Below are 11511 nucleotides of genomic sequence, written 5' to 3'. Positions count from 1 at the left end.
CTGTATAACACTGGGGTACAGTACCGGTGGGGACAGGTCTGTCACTGTATAACACTGGGGTACAGTACCGGTGGGGACAGGTCTGTCACTGTATAACACTGGGGTACAGTACCGGTGGGGACAGGTCTGTCACTGTATAACACTGGGGTACAGTAGCGGTGGGGACAGGTCTGTCACTGTATAACACTGGGGTACAGTGCTGATAGGGACAGGTCTGTCACTGTATAACACTGGGGTACAGTGCTGGTGGGGATACATTGTAGAGTCATAGCGTTATACAGCACGGAAACAGACCCTTTGGTCTAACTCACCTGCGCTGACCAGACATCCCAATCTGACCTAATCCCTTTTGGCAACATTTGGCCCATATCCCTCTAAACCCTTCCTACTTATATACCCATTCAGATGCCTTTGAAATATTGCCATTGTACCAGCACTCACCACCTCCTCTGGCAGCTCGTTCCATACACACACCAACTTCAGTGTGAAAGAGTTACTTTTCAGAACCTTTTGAAATCTTTCCCCTCTCACCTTAAGCCTATGCCCTCTAGTTTTGGACTATCCCCATCCTCAAAAAAAAAGACCTTGGCTATTTACCATATCTATGCCCTTAAAAAGGTTTTGGAGTAGATCTGTAGCTCGGGTTGTGGGTGTTGAGGTTGGTTGGCTCGCTGAGCTGGTTTGTTGTTCCACAGACGTTTCGTTACCGTGCTTGGTAACATCCTCAGTGCAGCCTCTGATGAAGCATTGGTGTGTTTTCCCGCCTGGTTTTTAAACTCTGGGGTCCGTTGCAATGGATTGCCTCACTTCCGGGTTTCCTCCATAGTGGAATGCATATGGGGTCGAGTTCAATGTGTTTACTAATAGCATGCTTCGTGGAGTGCCATGCTTCCAGGAATTCTCGTGCTTGTCTCTGCCTAGCCTGTCCCAGGATCTTGGTGTTGTCCCAGTCGAAGTCATGGTTCTCCTTGTTCATGTGGATCGAGATGAGTAACCCAAAGAACTGGGTCAGGAGATGCCTACAGGAACAGCATCAGAAAGATTCTACACTCCCCCAACACACATATCACACTACCCTACATCAGGAACACATCAGAACTCACCACGAGACTTCTACGACCGCTGGGCATCAGAGTGGCACACCAGCCCACATCAACCCTACGACAAGTGCTCACCCGAACGGAAGACCCACGCCCCGCCATGGACAGGACCAACGTCATCTACAAGATCCCCTGCAGAGACTGCAAGAAACACTACATCGGACAAACAGGAAGGAAACTAACAACAAGAGTACATGAACACCAACTGGCTACAAAAAGACACGACCAGTACTCACTCATCTCAATCCACGTGGACAAGGAGAACCACGACTTCGACTGGGACAACACCAAGATCCTGGGACAGGCTAGGCAGAGACAGGCACGAGAATTCCTGGAAGCATGGCACTCCATGAAGCATGCTATTAATAAACACATTGCACTCGACCCCGTATACATTCCACTACGGAGGAAACCCGGAAGTGAGGCAATCCATCGCAATGGACCCCAGGGTTTAAAAACCAGGCGGGAAAACACACCGACGCTTCATCAGAGGCTGCACTGAGGATGTTACCAAGCACGGTAATGAAACATCTGCGGAACAACAAACCAGCTCAGTGCGCCAACCAAACTATGCCCTTAAAAATTTATCAACGTCTACAGGGTCATTCCTCAGTCTCCAATGGACCAGGGAGAAAAGCCCCAGCCTATAATTCAAAGCCTACAGGGCCAGCCACATCATTATAAATCCTTTCTGCACCCTCTCAAGTTTAACAACAACTTTCCTATACAAGGGCAACCAGAATTGTACTCAATATTCCAAAAGTGGCCTCACCATGCAAAACAGTGTGCAGGAAAGTTCTGGTCCACCATCCCTGGCCCCAGGATTGTTCATTACTGGCTGAATCTGCACTTTCAACTTTTTCTTCTCCAGTTTGAGCTCTGCCAGGATAGCAACACATTTTTGTTGTCTGTCACTCTGTAACACTGGGGTACAGTACTGGTGGGGGACAGGTCTGTCACTGTATATCCCTGGGGTACAGTACTGGTGGGGGACAGGTCTGTCACTGTATATCCCTGGGGTACTTTACTGGTGGGGGACAGGTCTGTCACTGTATAACCCTGGGGTACAGTATTAGTGGGGACAGGTCTGTCACTGCATAACACTGGGGTACAGTACTGGTGGGGGACAGGTCTGTCACTGTATAACACTGGGGTACAGTACCGGTGGGGACAGGTCTGTTGCTGTACAACACTGGGGTACAGTCCTAGTAGGGACAGGTCTGTCAATGGGAATGAGACTTAAACTTCTTTACTCTGTTGTACCTTTACCAGTTTACAGTATTTCCCAACAGTTTGCAGTTGATGATAACTGTGCCCTGTGAGTGCATTGCCCTCCTTCACACTGGCCCTTCAGGATGTGCTATCAGGATTGGTTCAGTAAACTGTGCAGACAACACAGAGCAAAATGGATAGAGCTCCTTATAGTAACAGCAAAAGCAGAACAGTCTCAGATTTTGGTGGACACAGATTAGCACCTTCTAATCACCCTGTTGTGCGACTGTGACATGTACAAACTGTACAGTCAGAGGCCATTCAGCAAGAACTCCCACACCAGCCTCGGGCCAAGCCAGCCTTCTGCACCCTGCAGGGGGCAGCAGATCCACGGGAACACCACCCACTGAAAGTTCCCCTCCAAGCCCCTCGCCATCCTGGCTTGGAAAAATATCGCCGTTCCTTCACTGTCACTGGGTCAAAATCCTGGAATTCCCTCCCTAATAGCATTGTGGGTCAACCCACAACAGGAAGACTGCAGCAGTTTAAGAAGGCAGCTCACCACCAGCTTCTCTGAGGCAATAGATTCTGGTCTAACCAGCGACACCCCTCACCCCATGAATCAAAGAGATTCTCAGTTCCTCTCTGTCACGATGGAAACCCAGTTCAAAACAACTTCACAGCTACCAGGGGAGAGGAGGCGACTGGCAGGAGGGGGGCTGTTAGATAGTGGTCAGACCAACTTTACTCTCCTCCCTCCGGCTGGAGACACTGAGGCCAACACTCACTCCTGAATGTTGCTGCATACTTTCTGACTTGTGCCTCCCAGCGCTGGGGCTGGCCTACATTTATAGAGCACCTTCAGTGTAGAAACCCCATCCCATAGTACTGCAGCAGGAAATAAGTGGGCAGGGAGCCGAGGAAGAGGATATTGCCTTCCTGCTCCTTTGACGCTGCCTGGCCTGCTGTGCTCATCCAGCTCCACACTTTGTTATCAATATTCTGAGGAAGTAGTCTGAAAGCTGCATGTACAAGAAGTTAAAGAAAGATTGACTTTGGAACAGTAGGACTATAAATCAGGCTTTCGGCCCTTCAAATCAGGTCCAACCTTAATTCAATCATCCTGCCCTGACCCCACATCCCTTAATGTGTTTAGTGTCTAAAAACCTACCAATCTTGAACTTACTTAGTACTGACCGTCCAATGCTTCCTGGGGTAGGCAAGTCCAAAGATTCACCACTCTCAGAGTAAAGAGATTCCTCTTCAGGTCACTCCTAAATGAACTGCCCTAATCCTAATCCTTTCCTGCTTCTGGAGTCACCAGCCCGGGGAAACATCCTTCCTGCATGTTCCCCTTCCAGAATTTTTGTAAGTTTCTATGGGATCACGCATCATTCCCCTAAACTCCGAGAATGCCAGCCCAGTTCTGTCAATTTCTCCTCACAGGAATATCTTGCCATGCCAGGGATCAGTCTGGTGATCCCCTGCTGAACTCCCTCAAAAGGAGACAGGTCCTTCCTTAGGCTATGGAACTTGCAATTCTGTTACACCTTCCACGGCACCTCCCGAAGTGCTGTACAGCCAATGAAACACTTTGCAAGTGTAATCAGTGTTGAAATACAGGAAACACAGTGATCAATTTGCACACAGCAAGCTCCCACAAGCAACAAAGTGGTAATGATTGGATAAACTTGCTTCAGCAATGTTGTTTGAGGGATGAATATTTGTCCAGTAAATTGGGGGGTGGTGGACTTCCCCATTCCTGTCTGGAACAGCAGGGCACAGGATCTTCTCTGGCCATCCCAGGGAGAAGGTGCGTCCTCTGTTTAGCACTTCACCTGAAAGATGGTGCCACTGACTTTGTGGCAGTCCCTCTCTCACTCCTGGCACTGAGTGTATAGACTGAACCATAGCATGTGGCCTCTCACTATTACTCACATTAAACATGAAGCAAGCACTGTGAAAGATGTGGTGGTTGAAAAACAACATTGCACCCAACAGCTTTTACAAAAACAAAACAGTTCAGATGACACCGAAGCATCAGACCAGATGCTGAATATACCAAGTGATGGTGACTGGGAAGTCACGAGAAGTGCAGGAGCAGCGTACTGTTGCCAGAGAACCTGGTCTATGCCTCAGGCTGTGCCCAGGGCATATTTGCCAGCCTCACTGCACCCCCCGGCACACTCACAACCAGCCCCTCCCAACCATTCACATTACTGCAGAGTCCTACCCTCTGCCTCCCCTTCACCAGCTTCCCAGGGGCAGTGCCCACCAGCTTCCTCCCACTTGCAGAGACCACAAGCCCCATTCCCAGAGGCAGTGCCCGCGACCCTAAGCGTTAAAGGCGCAAACACAGAACTCAGGGGATTCCCGGCTGAAAACAGAGCAGAACAGGCGAGCGGGCAGATGTGTATTTTGGAAAGTGGAGCTGGTTCTGACTGGGAGGCGCGTTCTGCAATCTTTGGCGGTGCCGAGGCTCCCCCTCCCTTCCCCCAGAAACGGCAGCAACAGCAGCAGGCTCAAAAAAAAACACCGACACACCCACCAAGGCAAGGTCCGCTCAACACAAACATCCGCTCTCCCTTCAACACGGGGGGGGCTCAAAAAATATCCCACACGGTCCTACCTGATCACAAACTGATCAGCCTCACCCTGAGTGAGAGGGAGAGACATTGTTCCAAATGTTGACATTTAAAAATAAACAAGGCTCCCGGGGTCCGGAGGGAAGCTGCCTCTCCTGCCCAAAGTAAGACTGGCTTCACGGGGCGGCGTTTTTTTTTCTCTCTCTCTCCCCCCCTCCCTTAATTCGAGGGGGGGGGGGGTGCTAGTTGTGGGCGAGAAAGAGGGGACGGAAAACAGACAGGATGAACAACATCTTCAATAAACACAGGGCTAGACTCTTTTCCTGTTGTTTTGCTTGAAATAAGAAAGGATAGCAGCCCCTTCCCTTCCCTTGATCTGACCCCAAGTAACCCCCACCCCCCAAATAAAAACATAAACGAGCGAAAGAAAACAAAACCACATGAAATTACAATTCGGAAAGGGAGAGGAGACACAAACAAACAAAAGTCCGTCAAGCGCTGGCAGGAGAGGGATCGCTACAATGTTGCGGTCGAGTTTGTTACAAAGTTTCTCTGTTTAGACCACAACAATAGGGAAGGAGATACAATGTAATTCACATCGATATAACGTTACGAAATTGTTACCTTTCTCTCGTAGCGGCGTTCTCAGCTCCTCTTTGCTGACTTGTGTGATTATAGACATATTGTCCATCAGTCTTTTTTTGGAAATACGAAATCTTTTTTTTTCCTCTCTTCCCTTCCCCTTTCCCCCCTTCCCTCCGTTTTCTTTAAAGAAAGGTGCTTCTATATTTTTTTTTAAATGGAGGAGGGGAGGGGGGAAAGGAAAGAGAGAGAGAGAGGGGAGGGGGTGTTCAGGAGCTCGATCTCAACATGGAAACCTTTTCCTCGTCAGTTTCGAAGCACGAAACTAACAAGCATCGTCAGGCTCGGTTTCAAGGCGGCCCGCCGCGCAGGGACTCAGCCTGAAGCAGGCAGCCGCCTTTCCAAGCGTAAGGATCGGCTTCGGAAGGCGGCGGAGTCCGTCCTCCCTCACTCACTCTCACTCACTCACTCCTTCCTCGCCTCACTACCGCGTCTGAGGTTCGCCTTCCCCAGACTCCGTTTTCTTTGCGATAAGTGTATGTGTGTGTTGCAAAAAAAAACAACAAAAAGTTTCGAAGCCTTAAACACACACATACACATACACACTCCCCCCGGAGGTTGTTTTGATGGGAGTTGGTATGGATGCGTGGGGGGGCGCCTAGAAACAGCAGCGCTGGAGCCCCAGGGTTAGGGACCGTCCGCAAAGCACGCTCGCCCTGCTCGGAGCAGCGAAAATTATTGTTCCCTGACAGCAATCGCAGAAGGCAGACGTACTTTGGAGAGATGCACATTTGATGTTACTATTTAAAAATAAAACCATGAAAACGTACAAAGACTATTCAGCCATCTTGCCTGATGTATTGGCTCTCTCACACACAATTCCAGCACCCACCCCTCATCTCCTGGATCCATTTTCTCCGTTCTTTTTCAGATATTAACTGTTTCTCACTGATCCCTAGTTGCTCTCTGGCTCAACAGGCAGTGTGCTTGAGCAGACAGCGCTTCCTTTGCAGTCCTGAAGGAGTGCTGCCCAGTCGGAGATGCCCTCCTCCTTCAGATGAAATACTTGATTTGAGGATCTGCTTAGCCCTCTGGGTGGGCGTTAAGAGATCCCTCGGCCCGGATCAGAGAAGAGCAGAGGGAACCTCTCCTGCACCAATATCAGGCCCTCAATCATTACAATTAAAACCCAGGTCATCTGGTATCTGTGGGAGCTTGTTGTGTACAGATTGGATTTTATGGGTGTCTCTAGTTAGGCCCAGCATTTCTTGCCCATCCCTAGTTGCCCCCTTGGGAAGGTGATGGTGAGCTGCCTTCTTGAATCGCTGCAGTCCATGTGCTGTAGGTTGACCCACAATGCCATTAGGGAGGGAATTCCAGGATTTTGACCCAGTGACAGTGAAGGAATGGCGATACATTTGTAAGTGAGGGTGGTGAGTGGCTTGGAAAGGAACTTGCAGAGGGGTGGTGTTCCCATGTATCTGCTGCCCTTGTCCTTCTAGATGGAAGTGGTCCTGGATTTAGATGGTGTTGTTAATTGGAATATCTAGACACTCCCAGTGCAGTCAGGGATGCTGTCTTTTAAAGGCAACATTAAACAAATTTGCTCTCTCAGTGGGTGAGAGAGAGCCCTTAGCCACTAATTTGAAGAGAGGGGAATTTTTCTCTAGTGACCTGACCACTACTTATCCCTCAATCAGCATCACTGCAATATGGATAGTTGGGTTATTCCTGTTTTTTTGGGAGCTTACTGTGCACAGTTGGTCACCAGGATTCATATCTTACAAAGTGATTAGCCCTGGCAAGATATACTGGCAATGGAGGCATTCACAAAGCTGATCCCAGCTACGGAGGAACTGTCTTATGAGGAGGGGCTGAGTAGATAGGGTCAGTACTTTTTGGAAAGTAGAAGAATGAAAGGTGACCTTATTGATATATACAAGATTCTTAGGGGATTTTTATTCATTCACCGGGTGGGAGAGTCAGTGGCTAGGCCAGCATTTATTACCCATCCCTAATTGCCCAGAGGGCAGTTTAGAGTCAGCCACATTACTTTGGATCTCAAGTCACATGTAGGCCAGACCAGGTAAGATGGCAGATTTCCTTCCCTAAAGGAGATCAGTGAACCAGATGGGATTTTTCCCCTCTGATGATCGACAACAGTTTCATGGTCACCATTAGACTGTAAACACAAGATTCTTTTTTACATTGAATTCAAATTACACCATCTGTGAGGGTAGAATTGAAACCCAAGTCCTCAGTCATTCTGGATTAATACTAAATAAAAAAAAATGAATTGCAGATGCTGTAAACCAGAAACAAAAATAGAAATTGCTGGAAAAGCTCAACAGGTCTGGCAGCATCTGTGGAGAGAAATCAGAGGTAATGTTTTGGGTTGAGTAACCATTCCTCAGAACTTCAGTCGGTGAATATTTTTGCCTCTTATTTGCAGAATCTGCATTTCTTTTGGTTTTTGCTAGGTTTTAATGAGAATGGTTCCAATTACTGAGGTGATCTATTTGAGGTATTTTCAAATTAACCTGGTCAGAGATGTTATTAGAGCAGATGGGACATGAGCCAAGGCCTCCTGCCTCAATGGAGGAACATAATCACTGCCCTACAAGGGCCTAAAGACGAGCTTTTTTAATGTTAAATAAGATCTGAATTTTATTAATTGACTTTAGATTTCACCATCTGCTGAGGTGTGATTTGAACCTGCGTCCCCAGAGCATTAAAATAAAAGCAAAATACTGTAATTTTGCAACAAACATAAAGAATGCTAGAGAAACTCAGTGGGTCTGGCAGCGTCCATGGAGGGAGAAACAAAGTTAATGTTTCGAGTCTGATGACCCTTCTTCAGAATTTTGGAAATGTATCTCTGAAAGCGCTGGCCAATTTGTGCATTAATGATAGCAGATCTGTTAATCTATTAAAAATAAGGGGAGGTGATGGCCTAGTGGTATTTGTACTAGACTGTTAATCTGGAGACTGAAGGTCCTGGGTTTGAATGTTGCCAAGACAGATGATGGAATTTGAATGAATAAATATCTGGAATTAAGTCTGTACAAAGAATTAATCTATGGTAAACATGAACCCATTGTCAATTGTCATGAAAAACCCATCTGGATCACTAATGTCCTTTAGGGAAGGAAATCTGCCATCCTTACCTGGTCTAACCTATACGTGTCTCCAGACCCACAGTCACAGTGTTTGGCTCTTAACTCCCCTCCCTGGGCATTTAGGGATGGGTAATAATTACTGGCCTAGCCAGTGATGCCCAGATCTTGTGAATGTATTAAAGAAAAGACCCTTGTAGTACAATGGTAGTGTCCCTAGCTCTGGGCCAGAAGACAATTGTTCAAATTTTCTGATGAAGGGTCTATGCCCGAAACGTCAGCCTTCCTGCTCCTATGATGCTGCTTGGCCTGCTGCATTCATCCAGCTCTACACCTTGTTGTTCAAACCCCACTCACTGGTGGTGAATCTGTGGAACTCATTGCCGCAGAGGACTGTGGAGGCCAAGTCATGGGGCGTATTTAAGACAGAGACAGATAGATTATTGCTTAGTAAGGGGATCAAGGATTATTGGGAAAAGGCAGGAGAATGGTGTTGAGAAACATCTCAGCCGTGATTGAATGGCTGAGCAGATTCGATGAACTAATTCTGCTCCTAAATCTTACGGTCACTTCAGAGTGTATCAAAGTGTGCCTGAGCAGGTTGGTTAAAATATCCATCACTTAGTCTCTGCCGTGGGTCACTTTACCACTACAGGGGTGGAGGAGGTGTGGGGGGTGGTAAGAGAGGGGGAGAAAGAGAGAGAGAGAGAGTTTGCCCACCAGAACTGTGTGGTGTTTTCAGCTCAGCAGCCTCCCTGCTTCAAAAGACTTCACAAGCAGGTTCTCCCTGTGAGCAAGTCCCACTCCCATTCTGAAGGACAACCAGACAGGGAGAAATTCAATGGTCAGTGAGGTGTAAGGCTTTAGATAGGGGGAGAGACCAAAAAAGCTGTTGGCACTCAAACAGACAAAGGTCGAGAGAGGTCGAGAGGGGTAAAAGCAGGAAATGTTGGAAAGGCTCAGCAAGATCTGTACATCACACCCCTCATGAAGCTGAAAGTTTACCTCTCCACAGGTGCAGCTTAACCTGTGGAGATTCTCCAGCATTTCCTGTCTTTTATTCAGATTTCCAGCATTTTATATAAAAACTAAAACAGAAGGAGGCCATTCAGCCCTTCAAGCCTGTTCCATCATTTAATACAATTGTTGATGATTGTATCTCAGTTTCAATTCCACTTTCCTGCCCACTCTCTATATCCTTTCAACCCATTGGTAAGTAAAAATCTGTCTATCTCCTCCTTAAATTTACTCAATTCTCGCCTGGTACCTGGTCGCCATGACATTGCCTTTGTGGAATTTGATAATGAGGTCCAGGCTGGGGCAGCAAGTCACGTGCGCCAGGGATTCAAGATCACACAGTCAAATGCAATGAAAATCAACTTTGCAAAGAAATGAGGGGTCAGGGTGATTGAACTGGTTATTTCTGGCTTTATTTTCAAAAGCTGTTGTGTTTTATTTTCTAAACTGTGGGGTAATTAGCCTGTTACCCTCTGAGGGAGTGAATTCCACAGATCTATGACACTTTGAAAGAAGTAATTCTCTGTTTTAAATCTGCTACCCCTTATCCTAAAACTATGACTAAGGGATATTAAGGGAAAAGGTGATTTTAAGTAATTGAAATGATGAGGTTCTTTATTAAAGACCCACACTATCAACTTCCTGGGGTTATCATTGACCAGAAACTCATCTGGATTAGCTATATAAATACAATGACTAAAAGGGCAGGTCAGAGGCTAGGAATACTGCAGCAAGTAACTCATGTCCTGACTCCTCAAAGCCTATCCACCATCTACAAGGCACAAGTCAGGAGTGTGATGGAATACTCCCCACTTGCCTGGATGGGTGCAGCCCCAACAACACTCAAGAAACTTGACACCATCCAGGACAAAGCAGCCGCTTGATTGGCACCACATCCACAAACATTCCACTCCCTCCACCACCGACGCTCAGTAACAGCAATGTGTACTATCTACAAGATGCACTGCAGAAATTCACCAAAGATCCTTAGACAGATCCTTCCAAACCCAAAAGATGTGAATTAATTGGAGACAGTGCACAAGTAATTTACAGGTATGGTTGAAGGAATAAGAAACTTTAGTGATGAGGAAAGTTTGAAGAATTTGGGACTGTTCTCCTTGGAGAGAAGAAGGCTGAGAGGAGATCTGATGGAAGTTTTCAACATCACCAGGGGTTAGATGGAGCAGATGGGGAAACTGTTCCTGATCATAAAAGAAACAAAAATGAGAGGGACGTAGATTTAAATAAAGTCACAGAATCATAGAGCTGTACAGCATGGAAACAGACCATTTGGTCCAACTCATCCATGCCAATCAGCTATCCTAAATTAATCTGAGATAACAAGGTGTAGAGCTGGATGAACACAACAGGCCAAGCAGCATCAGAGGAGCAGAAAGACTGACGTTTCAGGTCTAGACCCTTCTTCAAGGGAGGACGGACAGGTCAAGGGGGTGGGATGAGGTTAGTAGGTAGGAGATGGGGGTGGGACTTGAGGTGGGAGGATGGGATAGGTGGGAGGAAGGACAGGTTAGGGAGGCAGGAATGAGCTGGGCTGGTTTTGGGATGCAGTTGGGGGAGGGGAGATTTTGAAGCTTGTGAAGTCCACATTGATACCATTGGGCTGCAGGGTTCCCAAGCGGAATATGAGGTGCTATTCCTGCAACCTTCGGGTAGCATCGTTGTGGCACTGCAGGAGGCCCAGGATGGACATGTCGTCTGAGGAGTGGGAGGGGGAGTTGAAATGGTTCGCGACTGGGAGGTGCAGTTGTTTAGTGCGAACCGAGCGTAGGTGTTCTGCAAAGCAGTCCCCAAGCCTCCGTTTGGTTTCCCCAATGTAGAGGAGGCCACATCTGGAACAGCGGATACAGTATACCACATTAGCAGATGTGCAGGTGAACA

General features: G+C 47.4%; 1 protein-coding gene across 2 annotated transcripts in view; it reads right to left on the bottom strand.

The window, feature by feature from the left end:
• The window catches only part of LOC109938441 (carboxy-terminal domain RNA polymerase II polypeptide A small phosphatase 1-like), a 36123-nt gene extending 29996 nt beyond the window's left edge, over positions 1-6127 (bottom strand). The window contains exon 1 of one of the 2 annotated variants that reach the window (XM_048599331.1): positions 5522-6127. In XM_048599331.1, the coding sequence (XP_048455288.1) occupies positions 5522-5588 (67 nt within the window). In that variant the 5' untranslated portion in view covers positions 5589-6127. The remainder of the gene's footprint in view (positions 1-5521) is intronic. The other variant, XM_048599330.1, reaches the window with a different exon arrangement.
• Between the last annotated feature and the right edge of the window lie 5384 nt (positions 6128-11511).

The sequence above is a fragment of the Rhincodon typus genome, chromosome 7 (assembly GCF_021869965.1).
Source record: "Rhincodon typus isolate 14 chromosome 7, sRhiTyp1.1, whole genome shotgun sequence".
In the NCBI taxonomy this organism is placed as follows: domain Eukaryota; kingdom Metazoa; phylum Chordata; class Chondrichthyes; order Orectolobiformes; family Rhincodontidae; genus Rhincodon; species Rhincodon typus.
Note: the sequence above shows the minus strand (reverse complement) of the source record. Positions and strands in the feature narration are given on the sequence as shown.